The sequence below is a fragment of the Scyliorhinus canicula genome, chromosome 9, assembly GCF_902713615.1.
Source record: "Scyliorhinus canicula chromosome 9, sScyCan1.1, whole genome shotgun sequence".
NCBI lineage: Eukaryota > Metazoa > Chordata > Chondrichthyes > Carcharhiniformes > Scyliorhinidae > Scyliorhinus > Scyliorhinus canicula.
In genome coordinates, this window is record NC_052154.1 from 45796676 (window position 1) to 45817583 (window position 20908).

Consider the following 20908-nt stretch of genomic DNA (forward strand, 5'->3'; position numbering starts at 1 on the left):
CTTAACTTTTCAAGTCCGGATGACTCTTTGTCAAAACTTTGACAAAGAGACATCCAGGCTCAAAATGTTAGCTCTCTTTTCTTTCCACAGATGTTGTCAGACCTGCTGAGATTGTCCTGTATTTTCTGTCTTTGTTTCAGGATCCAGCATCCACAGTAATTTGCTTTTATCACTGTGATGGAACATGTCCTTGAAGGCAAGCAGTCCACTCTCATTAATTACAACAGAGATCTGAGCAAGAAAGCTCCAAATTCACCAAAAGCAGCTCAAAAGCATAGTTTATCATAGTTCAGCCGTGGGCCAAGCAACTTTGCCAGAATATCCAGATTAAAATCCAGAGGCAAAAATGAAGAAATCAAAAATGCAAAAAAAACGGCTCCATTGAAAACAAAGGCAGCAGATGTCATCACCGATTGCAATACACAACTGGAGAGATGGGTGAAACACTACCTTGAGCTGTACTCTAGGGAGAACACCATCACCAAGGAAGCTCAAAACACCAAAGAATGCCTGCTCGATATCAAACCAACAGTGGAGGGCTAAGCAGAGCTATTGACTCAGTTACCATGGGCAAAATTCCAGGTTTTGATGCTACACTGCCTGAACCCATTAAGCAGGAGAAACGGAAACTCTTGCAGCATCTGCACAACCTTCTGTCTCTGTATAATTAAAAGATTGTGACTCTGTACAAGGACAAAGGTGAGCACAGCAATTGCAAGAATTATTGATGCATTTCCCTGCGGAGTATCATGGCAAAAATACATGCCCACATTGCCCTCATTAGACTGCATATCCTGGCTCGATGCACCTACCCCAAATTCCTGTGTGATTTCAGAACTGGAAGATCCACAACTGATGTGATCTTCTCTATGCGGCATCTGTAGGAGAAATGCTGTGAACAAAGGAGACCCTATATATTGCCTTCATCAATTTCACCCAAGGCATTTAACCATGTGAACAGAGGCAGTTTATCTAAGCTGTTGGAGAAAATTGGCTGTCCGCTGAAGCGGTTAAATATGATTTCACCCATCATGTTATCATGGAAAGAAAAGGTCAGCTTGAGAGAAACCCTTTCAGATCTGCAGTGAGGCCAAGTAGGGTTGTCTTACTTGGCATATGCTTCTCATTGCTGCGATTATATGACTTCACATCATCGAGGAGGGTATCGACTTACTACCAGAACCGAGATCAAAGGCAAAGTTCTCAGAGTTGCTCTACATCAATGCCATTCCATGGAACACCTTCAGCAACAAATTGACATACTCACGAGAGCTTTTGGTAAAGGGTTTGGTTTGACCATCAGCATCAGGAAGTCAAATGTCATGTTCCAGGATGTTGCCATATCGCCATCTATCATCGTTATCAGTGCGATGCTCGAGGTTGGTGATAGCTTCACATATCTAGGCTACACAATTATCACTAATCCATCATTAACTGTGAAATCCACACATGCATCGCAAAAGCTGTGTTGCGTCCAAGCTGAGAAGAATGTGCAAAACTCAGCAAACCGAGTTTATCAAGCTTGCATCCTCAGCCCACTCCTCTTAGTGGTGAGACCTGGACAACATAATTAGGCAGGAGAAAACACTAAATAGCTTTCCATCTGTTGTCTCAGATGCATTTGTGGCAACCCTTGGCAGGACCAGGTCACCAACTCAGAGGTCCTAGAGTGTGTTAAATCCTTTATTATGTACTCATTGCTAAGTCATCTACGGTGGACCAGCAACTTCATCAGACGGATGATGGCCACATAACCAAAGACCTTCTGTATGGTGAACTGGCCACTGTGTCACGATCTCCTGGGCATTCATACCCACACTACAATGTCTGAAAAGAAGATATAAAAAAAGGCAGAAACTGACACTGACAACTGGGAGACAATCACTGATGGCTGTGACCTTTGGAGGCTGTTTGGAAGAGCATTGGAAGAAGTGAGCAGAAACAAAAATCTTAGCTGGCCTCGAAGAGTATCCAGAGAAAACATAGGCCAGAAATTTGAAAATCACACATTGCCTTCCTGGTAATAAATGCGTCAGAGGTTCCATGCCACAACAGGTGACGCTTAACACCAAGTTCATCACTACAATACAAACCATCACTGTACAAAATGGAAAGTGGTGTGTCTAATTTTATACTCAAGTCAGTACTCAACCTTTTCATATAATAAGCACTTTGTTTTTCCTTTATTGACTTGTTTGTGTCAGCACAGTCACTGATGTCAGAAGGTTGTGGGTTAAAGCCACAATCCAGAGTTTTGAACATAGAATCTCAAATACACAGTGCAGTATTGAAGGAGAGCTGCACGATAGAAGATCTCATCTTTCGAATGCGATGTTTCCCCTGGGTGTGTATAAAATATTCCATGGTATTATTTGAAGAGAAAGAGAATTATCCCATTGCCTCCACCAATATTTACTCCCCAGCCATTAGCAAAACTAATTATCTGGCCATTTATCTCCTTGCTATTTTGCTGCGTGCAAACAGGCTGCCACACTTCTCTACATTTTCCCAGTAACCAAAGTTAAATTATTAACTGACTATGAAACATGGAGGTCATACAAGGGGCTACACAAATCAAGTTCTTTCTCAGTTACAGATTTAATTACCTGGATTCACAATTTATTTCTAGGTTTAATAATTTAACATGGTACTTGGGGGAAAAAAAAACATCAACAAACTTTCAACAAGCCAGTAGATGGCTTTTAAGAAATAGGAATATAGGAGTCAGGAGTCGGCCATTCGAGCCTGCTCCACCATTCAATAAGATCATGGCTGATGCAGTTGTGTCTCAGCTCCATTTTCATGTCTGCAGCCCATAACTCTAGATTCCCTGGTCTATCACGGACAACACTAGGGCTTGGGCTGATAAATGGCTACGACAAGTGCCAGGGAATGACCATCTCCTCCAAAATTGGACAATGTAAATGTCATCCTTTGACATTCAGATACATTATGACTACTGAATTCCAAACCAACAACATCCTGAGGGTTGTCATTGACCAGAAATTTAATTGGATCAACCATATCACCAGTGACTACAGGAGCAGGACAGAGGCTGTGAATTCTGTGACATTAATCTCCTTGCACTCCAAAAATTGATTGACCTTGACCTCCATCACCTTACAAATCCACTGTTACCATTTTGTGCCCATCCCCAATTGCCCTCGAGAAGGCACAATGAACTGCTGCCTTGAATCGCTGCACTTCATGTGTTATAGGTGTACCTACAATGCTGTTAGGAAATGAGTTCAATGTTTTGGACCCAGCGATAGCGAAGGAATGGCGATATAAATGCAACACTCGATAGGCAACAGCTGGAGTACCGTGTGAAGTTCTGGTAACCGCATTATAGGAAGGATGTGATTGCACTAGAGAGGGTGCAGAAGGATGTTGCCAGAGCTGGTGTTTCACAGCTATGGAGAGAGGCTGGTTAGGCTGGGTTGTTTTCTTTAGAGCAGTGAAGGCTGAAGAGGGACTTGATTGAGGTGTACAAAATTATGAGGGGCATAAATAAAGTAGATCGGAAGGAACGTTTCCCCCGAGCAGAGGGGTCAATAACCAGAGGACATATTCTTAAGGTAAAGGACAAAGGACGTCGAAGGGATTTGAGAAAAAACCTTTTCACCCAGAGGGTGGTGGTAATCTGAGACCCAGCATCTGACAGGGCGGTAGAGGCAGGAAACCTCATAAAATTTAAGAAGCATTTAGATGATCACTTGAAACGCCCATAGTATACAAGGCTATGGACGAAGTGCTGGAAAATGGGATTAGAAATAGATAGATGCTAAGGGCAGCACGGTGGTGCAATGGTTTGCATTGCTGACTCATGGCGTCAAGGTCCCAGTTTCGATCCCGGCCCTGGGTCACTGTCAGTGTAGAGTTTGCACATTCTCCATGTTTGCATGGGTTTCGCCCCCACAACCCAAAGATGTGCAGGGTGGATCGATTGGCCACGCTAAATTGCCCCTTAATTGGAAAAAGTGAATGGGTACTCTAAATTTTTTTTTTTTTTTTTTTAAAAAGAACACATAGATGCTTGATGGCCGGCGCAGACAGAATGGACCGAAAGGTCTCTTTCTGATCTGTAAAAGTCTGACTCCAAGTGAGAATGGTGTGTGGCTTGGATAGGAACTTGCTGCCTTTGTCCCTCTAGGCGCTTGGAAGCTGCTGTCGGAGGAGGCTTAGCGAGTTGCTGCAGTGCATCTAGTTTTAATTTTATTAAAATATTTTGTGTTGCAACAATTTTTGTGACAGCACTGTCACTGTAGTCAGCAAGTTATGGGTTAAATCCCTCGTCGAGGAATTGAGCGTAGAATCTCAGCTAATGCTTCAATGCAGCACCGAGGGACAGCTGCACTGTTGAAGATTTAATCTTTCGGATGAGATGTCTGCCTTCTCAGATTAATGTTGAGGCCTTGCCAGTGACACTCATATCCCACAAATTAATTTGAAAAACTGCATTAATGACTTAGATGAACAGACAGAGTAATGCGTCTAGGCTTGCTGGCAATACAAAGTTAGATGGGCTTGTAAGCTGGCAGGTGGACGCTTTGAGGCTACTTAGAGATATAGATAAGTTAAGTGAGTGGGCAACAAGGCAGTAGGTGACTATAATATGGAGAATTATGAGGTTATCCACTATGGCAATAAGTAGAATTTATTTATTTGTTTTTAAATGGCACAAAACATTTAAATCTTATGTTCAAACTGATTTGGGTACAGTTATACACGGAATGCAGTTAGCATGCAGGTCCAGCAAGTAATTAGGAAGACAACTGGCTTGCTGTATTTTATCACTGGGGACTGGGGTACAATGAGTCTTGCTACAATTATATGGGTCTTTGATGAGTGTCAGATTGCAGAAAGCCTGTTGGTGAAGGATTATACTGTGGCTAACCTTCACTCAATTTTATTACTTAGAGCGAAACATCACAAGCATAGGCCTGCTAACTCAACCACACACTGGTTCAGTGGTGTATTTTTATATCGGCTCAAGTAAAACCACAATTGATGTTCTTCATCTGCATGTAATTAAACACAATTGATATGCAATTAACAATGAGACAAAAGCTGGAATAGTGTGTGCAGTTTTGGTCTCCATATCGAAGGAAAGATATAGTTGTGTTGGAAGCAATAGTGAGATTCATTAGATTGGTTCCTGGGATGAGCAAGTTGTCCTACAAGAGTCTATGTAAATTGGGCCTATACTCTCTGGAGTTAAGAATAACAGGTGATCTAATTGAAGCATCCAAATTCTGAAGTGGTTTAACAGGTAAACACTTGACTGATATTGTCTAAGAAATCTAGAACATACATTTAAAATTATGGGCATAGATACAGCGGACAGGAAGAAAAATTTTCCCTCGGTTGAGGGATCAATGACCAGGGGTCATCGATTTACGGGTAAGGGGAAGGAGTTTAGAGGAAATGTGAGGATAAACATTTTCATCCTGAGGGTGGTGGGAGTCTGGAACTCACTGCCTGAAAGGGTGCTGGAGGTAGGGACCCTCACAACATTTAAAAATCATTAAGATGTGCATTTGCGATCCCAAGGCATACAAGGCTATGGGCCAAGATCTATGGGATTAGAATACGTAGCTGTTTGCAACCGACACAGATATGATGGGCCGAACGGCTTTTTCTGTACTATCGACCTCTATGACTCTATAATTTTGGACTGAGATGAGGAGAAATCGCTTTACACGGTTAAGAATCTTTAGTATTGTCTACTCCAGAAGATTACGAGCGGGATCTTTCGACCGCACATGGGTGGCGACCGGAAATTCCCACCCAAGGTGAACAGGCCTTTACATGGTACCCGTCCTGTCCGTGGTGATCTGGCGGCAGGCAGCTATATGGATATTCCATCACTGAATATATTCAAATATGAGATATGTAGATTTTTGACCAAAGGAAATGGAGATCAAGCGGGAAAGTAGAGTTGAGGCAGATCATGATCGCATTGAATGGCAGAGCAGGTTTTGTAAGGCTATATGGGCCACTCCTGCTCCCATTTCTCATGCTTGTATTCAACTTGAAGAGAACTATCAAAACAAAACTGACACAAACACTTCATTGTTAAGTGCCTACTTCTGCTTTCCTCAGTCTCATTTATACCATTTCTCATTACTGCTCTTTGATTGCCTTTTTTCTTATTCACCCGCCAGGTTTTACCATTTCCCTCTTCCTCTCTCATTCAGTTACCAACATAGGCTCGAATGGCAACTAAAGCTCAAATAGCAACTAAAATCCAAATACGTGGCCTGTTTTCTGCTAAAGAACCAAATATCACTTGGAGTGTTTGTATCTGTTGCAACTACAGCATTATTTCTCATTGCAATGGAGAAAAATTCCAAAATGTAAGCAAACAAGTATCCAACAATTTTAAGCTTTTGAACTGAAAACCTTCCTAACATACAACTCCATTCAACAACAGGCCTCTTGACTTCCGGTTGCGGCTATGACCAGCTAAGTCGCACATTTGGCAGCTCCTGCGACAAAGGTGTTTAAGGGCCGATTGGAGGGCCCCGACGGTACTGTAAAGACGAATCCCGGTGGGGGCAGGCTCCCTGAGGAGAGTGAGACCAACTTTATGGTCGGTACTCGGAGTGGGGCGACAAAAAAAGCGGCAGCAGCTCCCCAAAAAAAGCGGGGGAAGAGGACCAAAATGGCGGCCGGTGGCGCACTAGAAGATTGGAGAAAATGGGCGGAGGAGCAGCAGGCCGCTCTCCTCCGGTGTTTTACGGAGCTGAAAGTGGAACTCTTAGAGTCCATGAACGCGACGACCACAAGGCTGATGGGGGCCCAGGCGACCCAAGAGGCGTCGATAAGAGAGCTGCAGCAGGAGATGGCGGTGAGGGAGGAGGAAGCCACGGTCCTCGTGGGAAAGGTGGAGGTGCACGAGGCACTCCACCTGAAATGGCAGAGCCGCTTTGAGGAGCTGGACACGCGAATGAGGCGGAAGAACTTGAGGATCCTGGGCCTAGCAGAAGGCCTGGAGGGGCCTGATCTCCCGAAATATGTAGCGGAGATGCTGAGCTCCCTGATGGGAGAGGGGGCCGGTCCATCGCCCCTGGAGCTGGAAGAAGCATATCGGGTCATGGCTAGGCGGCCTAGGGCAAACGAGCCCCCGAGGGCGGTGCTGGTGCGGTTCCAGCGTCTCTGCGATCGGGAGAAAGTGCTGAGGTGGGCCAAGAGGGAGAAAAGCAGCAAATGGGAGAATTCGACGGTGCGGATATATCAGGACTGGAGTGCGGAGGTGGCAAAGCGGCGGGCCCGGTTTAACCGAACGAAGGCGGTGCTGCACGCAAAAAGGATCAAGTTTGGAATGCTGCAGCCAGCGCGCTTGTGGGTCACCTACAAGGACCAGCACCATTACTTTGAGACCCCAGAGGAGGCATGGACTTTTGTTCGGGAGGAAAAGCTGGACCTGAACTAGAACTTGGGAACGCCGGCGGTCGAGGCCGCCCGAGTACCCTTGACTGATCAAGTGGCCCATGTCTTTCTTAGGCCAGGTCGGAACTTGGTTAAAGTTGATGGATCGTTTGGTTTCTTTGAAACTTGTGTTATGGGGGGTTTCTTTGTTCCTTTTTGTGTGTCTCTTCCCGTTGCCAACTTCCCTTAATTATTGTTGTTGTAGGGGGGGCTTTTTTACTGTTTTTTTGATCTGTTCTTTAAGGGTTATGGTTACTGTTCTGTTCGATGGAGGGTGATGGTTAAGTACGTTATTATTGGGTAGTTATTTAGTTAGTTAGTTATGCAGGCATAGTTATGTATTTATTTGCAATTTGTTATTTATATTGTTATATTGTTAAGTTGGGGAGGCGGGACGGGGGGGGAGCAAGTTGGTTATGCGTGTTTTCTTTTTCTCTTTTTTCTTCCTCTCGTTTTAAGGGGGCTTTTTTATCGGCGTGGATGGGGACGGGGGTGGAATTGAAGATGGCGGGGTAGGGTGTGGCCGGGCGAAAGCGCGGGCTCTCCCCTGTTTCCCGCGCGCGGGACGGAGGAAGGGGGAGGAGAGAAGAGTGGGGTGTGGCCAGCAATGGCGGCTTTTCCCGCGCTGAAGCGGGGTCAGAGAGGGATGGCAAGGGGGGGGGGAGGCCCCTCCCCCCCCCACATCGGGAGGAGTCGGAGTGTGGCAGGGGCAGCCGGGTCAGCGAAAACCAGCTGACTCTCGGGAGTACGATGGTGGATACACTGCGGCTAGGAGGGGTCCTAGCCAGGGGGGGAAGGGGGGTTAGGGGGGGATACCGGGTTGCTGCTGGAAAGGCCGAGGACGGGAAGGGAAGAACGGGAGGAGAGAGGGGGGGGGGGCCATCGCCATGGGGAACGGGTCAGAAGGGGAGGGTCGACCCGGGGCGAACAGGGGACAGGACATGGCTAATAGACAGGGGAAAGGGACGGGTCGCTCCGCGACCCGGTTGATTACTTGGAATGTGAGGGGGCTGAACGGACCGGTCAAGAGATCAAGGGTTTTTTCACACCTAAAGGGACTGCAGGCGGATGTGGCAATGTTGCAGGAGACTCACTTGAGAGTAGTAGACCAGGTGCGCCTGAGAAGGGGGTGGGTGGGACAGGTAGATAGAACAGTACAGCACAGAACAGGCCCTCCGGCCCTCGATGTTGTGCCGAGCAATGATCACCCTACTCAAACTCACGTAACCAGTATACCCGTAACCCAACAATCCCCCCAATTAACCTTACACTACGGGCAATTTAGCATGGCCAATCCACCTAACCCGCACATCTTTGGACTGTGGGAGGAAACCGGAGCACCCGGAGGAAACCCACGCACACACGGGGAGGACGTGCAGACTCCACACAGACAGTGACCCAGCCGGGAATCGAACCTGGGACCCTGGAGCTGTGAAGCATTGATGCTAACCACCATGCTACCGTGAGGCCCCGATGTTCCACTCAGGCTTGGACGCAAAGAACCGGGGGGTGGCGATTTTGGTGGGAAAGAGGGTGTCGTTCGTGGCGGCGCAGGTGGTAGCAGATAAGGAGGGTAGGTACGTGATGGTGAAGGGTAGGCTGCAGGGAGAGAATGTGGTGCTGGTAAATGTATATGCCCCGAATTGGGATGACGCGGGTTTTATGAGGCGCCTGTTGGGCCTCATTCCGGGTCTGGAGGCAGGAGGCCTGATCATGGGGGGGACTTCAATACAGTGCTCGACCCTGGGCTGGACAGATCGAGTTCCAGGACGAATAGGAGGCCGGCAGCGGCAGAGGTGCTAAGGGGGTTCATGGAGCAGATGGGGGGGGTAGACCCTTGGAGATTTGGCAGGCCAAGGGCGAGGGAGTATTCTTTTTTCTCCCACGTCCACAGGGTGTACTCCAGAATAGACTTTTTTGTACTGAGCAGGGGGCTGATTTCGAGAGTGCAGGACACGGAGTACTCGGCCATTGTGATTTCGGACCATGCACCACACTGGGTAGAGGTAGAACTGGGGGAAGCACGGGACCAGCGCCCGTTGTGGCGCCTGGATGTGGGGCTGCTGGCGGACGATGAGGTGTGCGGAAGGGTCCGGAAGGGCATTGAGAGATATCTGGGCACGAACGACACGGGCGAGGTGAAGGTGGGGGTAGTTTGGGAGACCCTGAAAGCAGTGATCAGAGGAGAGCTGATCTCCATAAGGGCACACAGAGAAAGGAAGGAGAGGCAGGAGAGGGAGAGACTGGTGGGGGAACTTATAGAAGTGGACAGGAGATATGCGGAGACACCAGAGGAGGGGCTGTTGAGGGAGCGGCGCAGTTTACAGGCCCAGTTTGACCTACTGACCACTAGGAAGGCGGAGACGCAATGGAGAAGGGCACAGGGTGCGGTCTATGAGTACGGGGAAAAGGCGAGCAGGATGCTAGCACACCAGCTGCGCAAGCGAGATGCAGCCAGAGAGATTGGGGGAGTGAGAGAGAAGGGAGGGAGCGTAGTGCAGAAGGGGCAAGAGGTGAACGGGGTCTTCAGGGATTTCTACAGGGAATTGTACCGGTCTGAGCCGCCCAGGAGGAGGGGGGGAATGGAGAACTTCCTCGATAGATTGAGGTTCCCAAAGGTCCGGGAGGAACGGGTGGAGGGGCTGGGGGCGCCGATAGAGCTGCAGGAACTAGTTAAAGGGATAGGCCAGATGCAGGCGGGGAAGGCGCCGGGGCCGGATGGGTTCCCGGTGGAATTTTATAAGAAGTACGTGGACTTGGTGGGTCCAGTGCTGGTGCGAGCCTTCAATGAGGCGCGAGAGGGGGGGGCTCTGCCCCCGACAATGTCACAGGCCCTGATCTCCTTGATCCTGAAGCGGGACAAAGACCCTGTACAGTGCGGGTCCTACAGGCCTATCTCCCTCTTGAATGTAGATGCCAAACTGTTGGCAAAGGTCCTGGCAACCAGAATAGAGGATTGTGTGCCAGGGGTAATCCATGAGGACCAGACGGGTTTCGTAAAGGGACGACAACTTAACACAAATGTCCGGAGACTGTTGAATGTAATTATGATGCCAGCAGTGGAGGGGGAGGCTGAGATAGTGGTAGCACTGGATGCGGAGAAGGCATTCGATAGGGTGGAGTGGGAATACCTGTGGGAGACGCTGGAACGGTTTGGGTTTAGGGAGGGATTTATCAAGTGGGTGAAGCTGCTGTATTCGGCCCCGATGGCGAGTGTGGTTACAAACGGGAGGAGGTCGGAGTATTTTGGGCTCCATCGAGGTACCAGGCAGGGATGCCCCCTATCCCCCTTACTATTTGCATTAGCGATCGAACCGTTGGCGATGGCACTGAGGGGTTCAGGGGGGTGGAGAGGACTGACAAGGGGAGGGGAGGAGCATCGGGTATCACTCTATGCGGATGATTTGTTGTTGTATGTGGCGGACCCGGAAGGGGGAATGCCGGAGGTAATGGAAATACTAGCGGAGTTTGGGGACTTTTCGGGATATAAATTAAATGTGGGTAAAAGTGAGGTCTTTGTGATACACCCGGGAGATCAGGGGGAGGGAATTGGGCGGCTCCCCTTTAAGAGAGCAGTAAAGAGCTTCAGGTACTTGGGGGTGCAGGTGGCAAGGAACTGGGGGACCCTCCACAAGCTGAACTTTTCAAGGCTGGTGGAGCAGATGGAGGAGGAGTTCAAGAGGTGGGACATGGTACCGCTGTCGCTAGCAGGGAGGGTGCAGTCAGTCAAAATGACGGTCCTCCCGAGGTTCTTGTTTCTGTTCCAGTGCTTGCCCATCTTCCTCCCCAGGGCCTTCTTCAAGAAGGTAACTAGCAGCATTATGGGCTATGTGTGGGCACATGGCACCCCTAGAGTGAGAAGGATTTTCTTGGAACGGAGTAGGGACAGTGGAGGATTAGCGCTACCCAATCTTTCCGGATACTACTGGGCGGCGAACGCATCGATGGTGCGCAAGTGGGTGATGGAGGGGGAGGGGGCAGCTTGGAAACGTATGGAGAGGGCGTCCTGCGGCAATACAAGCCTGGGGGCGCTAGTAACGGCACCATGGCCGCTCCCCCCCACAAGGTATACCACGAGTCCGGTAGTGGCGGCCACCCTTAAAATCTGGGGGCAGTGGAGGCGACACAGGGGGGAAGTGGGGGGTCTGATGGCGGCGCCACTGAGAGGGAACCACAGATTTGTCCCGGGGAACACTGGCGGGGGATTCCAGAGCTGGCACAGGGCGGGCATCAGGCAACTGAGGGACATGTTCATAGAGGGGAGGTTTGCGAGCCTGGGAGAGCTGGAGGAGAAATTTGAGCTCCCCCCGGGGAACACGTTTAGATACCTGCAGGTGAAGGCATTTGCCAGACGACAGGTGGAAGGATTTCCCTTGCTTCCCGATAGAGGGGCGAGTGATAGGGTGCTGTCAGGGGGCTGGGTCGGAGAAGGGAAGGTCTCGGACATCTACAAAATAATGCAGGAGGTGGAGGAGGTACCGATAGAGGAGCTGAAAGACAAGTGGGAAGCGGAGCTGGGAGAGCAGATAGAAGATGGGACATGGGCGGATGCCCTAGAGAGGGTCAATTCGTCGTCGTCGTGCGCAAGGTTGGGCCTCATCCAATTTAAGGTGCTGCACAGAGCCCATATGACGGGGACTAGGATGAGTCGGTTCTTCGGGGGGGGAGGACAGGTGTGTTAGGTGTTCGGGAAGCCCTGCGAACCATGTACATATGTTCTGGATGTGTCCGGCACTGGAAGAGTTCTGGGAGGGGGTGGCGGGGACGGTATCGAGAGTGGTGGGAACCAGGGTCAAACCAGGGTGGGGGCTAGCGATTTTTGGGGTTGGGGTGGAGCCAGGAGTACAGGAGGCAAGGGAGGCCGGAATATTGGCCTTTGCGTCCTTGGTAGCTCGGAGAAGGATCTTGATTCAGTGGAGGGACACAAGGCCACCAAGTGTTAACACCTGGTTAAACGACATGGCAAGCTTCATCCAATTGGAAAGAATCAAATTCGCCCTGAGAGGGTCGGTACAGGGGTTCTTCCGGCGGTGGCAGCCCTTCCTTGACTTTCTGGATCAGAGATAGGAACTGGAGGCCGAAACAGCAGCAACCCGGGGAGAAAAGGGGGGGGGGGGGGGGGGGGGGGGGATAGCAACGAAGGGAGCACGTCAGCGGGGGGTCGCGGGCAATGACTGCCCGAGGCCATCGGCAGAAAGGGAAAAACGGTTTGGTTGCTAGACGGGGGGGGGGGGGGGGGGGAGCGCGCGGGGGAGGGCGTGGGGAGGACTTTCCAGGGGGGATTTGTGGTGTTACAATTTAAAATGTAATAGGGGTAAATGTTTGTATCGAAAAATTTCAATAAAAATTATTTAAAAAAAAAAAACAACAGGCCTCTTACTCACAATCCTGTCAACTGAAATTAGATTGGGAGGTCCTACTTTTAAAACAAAATCTAAATTCTCCTTGAAGACTAATGCAATATATATTGGTTATCTCCTACAATTCCAAACTTCAGACCCTTCCCCACAATAAGAAATGTCTGAATATAGGCTGCCCTTCATATAGTTGAAGAAACAATGTGGAGGTTTTACTCACCAGATGTATTAAAAAGCTTCTGATCTGCAATCTCCAGTGAGTTTAACCAGCTTATAATATTGCATTAACAAATTATGTTCTTGCATTGTGATTAATTGCTTCAGATTGCTTCTACAAGCAATAGACACGTGAAAGAAAAGTTGCAGGAGAGAGAACACACAATCACTAGGCAGAGCAAGAAACTCTAAGCACCCGAGATCACAATCTGCAAAACAGAAGTTAATGTCAAAAGTGACAGATTCTTAACCTTAAGTATTCACTTTATTTCTCTCTCCACAGATGCTGCCTGACCCGTTGTGTTTCCAGCATTATTGGTTTTCAATTTCAGACTTCCAAGCATCCATAATATTTGGGCGGGGCTCTGTCAGCCTGGGGCCGGGCAATCCCCGCGACTAGCGCAAATCGTGCCATGCCGCCCCGCATGGTTGGCGCGGCGCCAGTTGCGGGTTGGTCTACGCGGCCGGCCTGCCGATCCTCGGGCCGGGATGAGCCGAGTGGCCGTCGTGGAAACACCGGAGTCCCGCCGGCGCCGTTCAAATCTGCTATCAGCCGGCGGGAACTCAACGTTGAAGGGTCGGATGACAGCCAGTGGGGCTGGGGGGAGGTCCCGATGTGGCCAGGCCCGCGATCGGGAACTACCAATCGGCGGGCCGGCCTCTGTCTCCCGCGCCGACGCCTGTACTCCTGCGCCATGTTGGGTCGGAGCCGGCGCGGACAAAGGAGACATTGCGCATGCGCGGCAATCGCGCCGGTGGGACTGTGCATGCACGGGTTCGCGCCAGACCCACTGCAAATGCGCGCATCCCCCAGCGCCCATTCCACGGCCGGATCAGCAGCTGGAGCGGCGTGAAGCGCTCCAGCGCCATAGGGGCCAGAATTGCTGATCCTGGGGCCCTGTTGATGCCGTCGAGAAACGCGACGCCATTTCCGACGGCGTCAACACTTAGCCTCAGGGTCAGAGAATCCCCCTTTTTTCTATTAGAGTGACATTGGTAATTAATAAGCATTTTAAGTCTATTTTTAAAAATATGTTGAAAGAAAAGATTAGCCCAAAAAGGTAACATCTAGATTAAGGAGTTTTATCATTAGTCTGTGGTAATTTAGCAGCAAGATGACACGGGTTTTGCCTGCATTAAATAATTGATATATTAGTTCAATAAAATTGTCACGAGCCACTTCAGATCAGATGGAAGACAGCCGATCCAGTTTTGACTAACTGCATTCTTATTGCTGCAACTCTGATATTAGGAATGAATACATAGACAGGGAAGGTAAACAATGGTGGCCCCATGGTAGCACAGTGGTTAGAACTGTTACTTCATAGCACCAGGGACCTGGATTCGACTCCCGGCTTGGGTCACTGTCTGTGCAGTGTCTGCCCATTCTCCCAGTGTCTGCATGGGTTTCCTCCGGATGCTCCAGTTTCCTCCCACAAGTCCCGTAAGACATGCTTGTTAGGTGAATTGGGCATTCTGAATTTTCCCTCAGTGTATCCAAACAGGCACCGGAGTGTGGCAACCAGCAACTTCATTGCAGTGTTAATGGAAGCCTACTTGTGACACTAATAAAAGATTAATATAACACTGCTCATCTACCCCCAAAACTACAATGTGTGTTATTATATATTTAAAATCACATTTAGATGGGTTTGTTCTCAAAAGAAAGACATAGCCTCTGATGTGTGTGTTAAGGTAAAGCAGAAGTATTAGTAATAAGGAATAAGTAATAAGGAAAGCAGAACAGCAGAATTGAAGTATGGGACGGGTATCTGATAATACTTAGTTTGGAGTTAAAAATATAGGAATTAGAACTTTATTTTAACCATTTCATTCTTGCAGATCACTCGACCATTTTCCATATTGTAGACAGTTATACTGTACTTACATAGAATACCCTCTGTAGCATCATGCTGAATAAATTTCAAGTTGGATATTTTTACACAACTGGCTGTGCAAGCAACAAAGGCATCTCCTTTACCTTCCTTTTCCAGCACAACATCATCAGGAGGCCCATAACCTAGGCACAGAAGAAAATAGTTTCATGATTTTGTCAGACTGTTTATCAGACAGAGTACCGGATGAACAGAAATTTCTTTCAATTTAATATTGGGAAGGCAAAACCACTGTCTTTGGTCCCATCAAAAATTCTCTTCTCAGTCACCACTTTGTATTTATGGTGCCTAGTTCTGGTCTTCCCCATCAGTGAAAACGTCTCTACATTTACCCTATCGATCCTTTCATAATTTTAAGAGATCTCTATTTGCTTTGTAGTCTTGAAGCCTGCTAGCAGATATTGAGTTGAACAGCAGTTTTGCCATAGCATTTATGTCTGACAAGACAGAGAATTTTCATGTTGTTCTCCAAAGGTCTGCACAGATAAGTAACCCTGGTTACTAACTTTATGAATGGATTTTGAACTGCATTGGGTTGCTTTGTTGGAATATATACAGTTGCAGCTGTAGTGGGTTAAAGTTCCTTTCCTTTTATTTAAGAATTAAATAAGGTGGATTGGCCATGCTAAATTGCCCGTAGTGTCCTAAAAAGTAAGGTTAAGGGGGGGTTGTTTGGGTTACGGGTATAGGGTGGATACGTGGGTTTGAGTAGTGTGATCATTGCTCGGCACAACATCGAGGGCCGAAGGGCCTGTTCTGTGCTGTACTGTTCTATGTTCTATGTTCTAATTGTTTGACTGTTAATGTGGCTAATTCTATGTTTAAATTAAAGTAATTTTTTAAACTTAAATATCTATCATCAGTCATCACTCCTGGCGCGAAGTAACCCCAGTTTCACAAATTGAAAATAGTTTCAAGTTTCTCATCGGTATCCGAAGTGAAACCTTCAATTTTGGGTACATCCTTTTTTTGCACCTCTCCAGGGTCTCTACATTTGTTTTTATTAGAATGATCAGAGCGGACACAGTACTGCCAGTTGTATCGATGTTCGATACAAGTTTAACATAACATCTCACATTTATGTTTATGGCTAATTACAAATGACTTCTATTAAATATCAAATGATTATTCTGACTAAGTTTTAAAAAGGTGTCGTTGCATGAGAGAAAGAATATTAATTGCAACCTTATGCAGATCCTTAATATCCCAATAGCAGAACTGTCTTTAACTCCCTCTCTTCAGTTATTGCACCTGCACCATTCCGAATTGTTACTTCAGGCACTGTCAGAACTGAAATTAGACAGAAACTTTTCTCTTCCCAAAGTTGTTCTTTGCTTCAATTTCCCAAATTTGACTGAAAAGATTTATGCTTCACCCTTTTCCTTGTGGCTTGATCATGTTAAATAAGACAATTACATGTATGTTGGCTGCACTTGGATCTAAGCACTTTATTGCTATGTTTACTCTTGCTTCTGCTAACAGTACATGCTACCTCAATCTCCAACGCCCACACCCTCAGTATTATTCATATTCGGTCATTTTTCAATGAAACCATCAGAACAAAGTCTTAGTATTTAATTTTTTTTAAATAAATTTAGAGTACCCAATTGATTTTTCCAATTAAGGGGCAATTTAGCGTGGTCAATCCACCTACCCTGCACAACTTTGGGTTGTGGGAGCGAAACCCACACACAAGGGGAGAATGTGCAAACTCCACACGGACAGTGACCCAGAGCTGGGATCGCACCTGGGACCTCGGTGCCGTGAGGCAGCAGGGCTAACCCACTGCACCACCATGTTACCCCAGTATTTAATTTTTAATACTTTGAGATGGTTGCGAAAAAATTTGAAAAGCACTATTATGAATGCAAATCTTTCAATCTCCAGTCTCTAGTGACCTGAATTTATATTAGACAAGCAAGGAAAGCAATAATTCATAGTACCACAAGATTCAAACTAAAATACATTAAAAAAGATACCTGCCAAATATTAAAAACAGGACTATACAAATGTATATTGTATATTTAAATACAATTTTTGTTGAGTCGAAGAATGCTGCTTGCATTGAGATATCACCCTTCCACATTTTTACAGATAAGAAAATTTGTGTAAAGATACAACACATATTCTTACAGCCCCTACCTTCTACTTGAATGGAATCAGCAATGTTGAAGTAGCCATTCACACAGTAATGGCCAGGACAGATAACAACAACATCTCCTTCAAAGCAGGTATTTACTGCTACAAGTGGATCACTGTGAAACTATGACAAACGGTAGTTACAATAAATTACTCATTCATTCAATAAAGTTATTTCATTTACATGCAAAGCAATTTCCTATATAGGCAATCTTTAGACTCAGCAGTATGGGAGAACCATGGTTGTGTAGTTCTTCATTCCTTTTAACACTCTGCAATACTAACTCTGAAATTTGCAAGTCCTCCCAAATTTCAAAACTCAGTTTAATGATCAGAAAAGCCAAGATGGGGAACTTGCATATTGCATGTACTTAGCCATTTGTGACGTTTTTGTAAAGAATTGCCAGACTCTCTCAAGTTTAAAAACATGCTAGTTGGCACAACAGAATTTTCCTAAATCTTAACTTAACTGGATATGAAACATTAACAAATTTTACATCACGAAAGGTTAAATGAAAATTTGAGAATAGGCCGGGCAATCTCAATTAGATTAGCTCTTTTGGTCGCACTATCAAATTTGGATCAGAAGGTTACAGGTGTAAATGGCATACATGGAACTCATTATCTAGCCGGCAGTACTAGTGTCAGAGGCATTATCCTTTTGGACATGCTAAATTTATCTAGCTGGCAGTACTACAGTGCAAGACGCATTATCCTTTTAGACATGTCAAATTCAGATACCATCAGTTTGTTCCAATGGTTCATTTGCACATGAAAGATCTCACGGCTTTATTGAAAGAATGGGAGGAGGATTCCCTTGCCCTGGCCAAGGTTACTCCCTCACCACCCACCATCACCAGAATGGCTAACAGGCTATTTGTCTCATTGAGCAACATCAGCAACACATCACTGCACTTAAAAAGTAATTCATTCTGTTGATAAATACTACAAATATCTTGGGCTGGATTGGCCACAGCCCCGCGCTGAAATTGTGGCAGGCACGGGGGCAGAGAATCCACTTTCATGCCGTAATCGGGCCCAGCGATTCTCCAGGACCTGCAAATTGTCGTGACCGCAGAGTACGCCGCGCGGCCGGGGGCCCATTGATAGAGCGCCACCCAGCGAGACCCCGCTTTCGACCGGCCGAGTTCCTGACAACGTGGAACTAACTACCTATTGAAGGTCGGGATGCTGGCGTGGCGGCTGCGGACTCATTCCGTGCCCACCCTAGTCAAGGGTGGGGTGGGAAATCGGAGGCTAGGGATTAGATCTGCGTGGTTTCAGGCTCAGGCGCGCGGCGATCGGGGTGGTCTCATTTCTCGGTGTGGCTCCATGGTCCAAGTCCACCATTGAGCTCGGCACGGCCGCTGGAGGCCGCCACCATGCACATGCGCGGACTTCGAACCGGAAGTGCAGGGGCCCGAGATTTACTCCGGGTCCCTGCTAGCCCCCTGCAGGGCATTGAATTAGGTCAACTTTTTTTTTAAATCGGAATTTTGGGAGTAAAACTCCACCGTTTTTACGCCGGCATGGGGACATAGTCTCATTTTGGGAGCATCCAGCCCCTTATTTTTCTTGTAATGCTAAAATGTTTGTTTGAAAGGTTACAAATTTGCCCATTCTGCAATCCCTCAAGTTGTATTTTTGATTGGGGTAATAAATGATAGTAATGATTTTATTGATGGTCAGTGAAAATCAATACCTCCAACACATGTTCCTGATTCACTTGGTCTGGGTTTAATTTCTCCCTCAGCAGAGATTGCAGCAGTGTAATAGTCATGGAATTCGAAACTACATGAATAACATTTTCACCCGAGGGACGAATTCCTTTCGCCTGCTTTGTTGGCAATCCGTAGCTATCCTGGCATAACACATACCTAGAAAAAAATTCTTACGGTTATTGATGTTTTAGTTGGAATCAGAGTTTCAGCTTTATAGCCTTATCCAAATTTCTCCCAATTATTACCAATATTGCATGCATTCAGTCCTAAAACATCAATGCTGGAGTTCCTCAGGGTAGTATCCGAAAAGTATCCTAAAGCCTAACCATCTTCAACTGCTTCAATTACCTTCCCTCCATTCTTTTTTTCTTTAAATTTAGAGTACCCAATTCATTTTTCCAATTGAGGGGAAATTTAGCGTGGCCAATCTACCTAGCCTGCACATTTTTGGGTTGTGGGGGTGAGACCCACGCAAACACGGGGAGAATGTGCAAACTCCATACGGACAGTGACCCAGAGCCGGGATCGAACCTGGGACCTCGGCGCCGTGAGGCAGCAGGGCTAATCCACTGCGCCACTGTGCTGCCCTCTCGCTCCATTCTAAGGTCAGTAGTTCGCAGATAATTACAGTGTTCAGTTCTATTCACAGCTCTTCAGATAACAAAGCAGCTTCTGTGTACTGCATAAAGACCTGTACAAAATTCTGCTTTGGACTGAATGACAAGTAATACTTGCAACACACAAATGCTTAGCAATGACCTACTCCAACAAGAAAGAATCTAACCATCTCCTCTTGACGATCACCATCACTGAATTCCCACCATCAATATCTGGGAATCACAACTTAAACTTGAATTTTCACATAAATAAATGACTGAGTTAGTAGGTAAAATATAAACTTTAAAAGAAACAAAGAAATTCACCTCCTGACTCCCCAGTACTTCCACCATCTATACAGTACAAGTGTGATGGAATACTTAGAACATAGAACAGTACAGCACAGAACAGGCCCTTCGGCCCTCGATGTTGTGCTGAGCAATGATCACCCTACTTAAACCCACGTAACCCGTATACCCGTAACCCAACAATCCCCCCATTAACCTTACACTACGGGCAATTTAGCATGGCCAATCTACCTAATCCGCACATCTTTGGACTGTGGGAGGAAACCGGAGCACCCGGAGGAAACCCACGCACACACGGGGAGGACGTGCAGACTCCACACAGACAGTGACCCAGCCGGGAATCGAACCTGGGACCCTGGAGCTGTGAAGCATTGATGCTAACCACCATGCTCTTGCCTCTTGTCTGGAGGAGTGCAGCTTGAACAACACCAGAAACTCAACACCATCCAGGGCAAAAATATCCTGCTTAGACAGCCACAGAACATTCACTCCTGGCACAACATGGCTGCATGCACCATCTACAAAATGCACTGCAACAATTCAACAAGGCTTCTTTGACAGTTTCCTAACCTGCATGTCTATTATCCAGAAGAGCAACAGCAGCAGGCACCTAAGGATCACCATTACCTCACCCACCATCCTGATTTGGTAATATATTGCCATTTGTTTATTGTCACTGGATCAAAATTCTGTACCTAATAGCACTCTGGGTGTACCATCACCACAGACTTTAGGGTTCAAGAGGACAGTTCATTATTTTGTCAAGGGCGATAAGGGATAAATAAAGCTAGCTTTGACAGTGACACTGGCTTCTCATGAATCAATAAAGTTCTATTCATACCCAATATTTTTAAATTAAAGATGACTCGTCATTATTCCCACTCCCTCTATAGGATATATTTGTTATAATTGAGCAGGTGGAACATAAGTCCACTTAGTGCAAGGCATAGTGAAATATACTGTCCCAAATTTTATTGTGGTAATAATTTTTTAAAATAAATTTAGAGTAACCAATTAATGTTTTCCAATTAAGGGGCAATTTAGCATGGCCAATCCACCTACCCTGCACATCTTTTTCGGTTGTGGGGGCGAGACCCACGCAAACACGGGGAGAATGTGCAAACACCACACGAACAGTGACCCAGAGCCGGGATCGAACCTGGGACCTCAGCGCCTTGAGGAAGCAGTACTTACCACTGTGCCGCCCCTTATTATGGTAATAATGGTGAAACTGTTAGTAT

At 47.0% G+C, this 20908-nt stretch overlaps 1 protein-coding gene across 2 annotated transcripts in view; it reads right to left on the reverse strand.

The window, feature by feature from the left end:
* Positions 1 to 20908, reverse strand: part of shcbp1 (SHC SH2-domain binding protein 1) — a 67796-nt gene that overhangs the window by 31525 nt on the left and 15363 nt on the right. For both annotated transcript variants that reach the window (XM_038806632.1, XM_038806631.1), the window contains exons 8-10: positions 18744 to 18918; positions 17045 to 17165; positions 14896 to 15027 (exon numbers count right to left, since the gene is read on the reverse strand). In XM_038806632.1, the coding sequence (XP_038662560.1) occupies positions 14896 to 15027; positions 17045 to 17165; positions 18744 to 18918 (428 nt within the window). The remainder of the gene's footprint in view (positions 1 to 14895; positions 15028 to 17044; positions 17166 to 18743; positions 18919 to 20908) is intronic.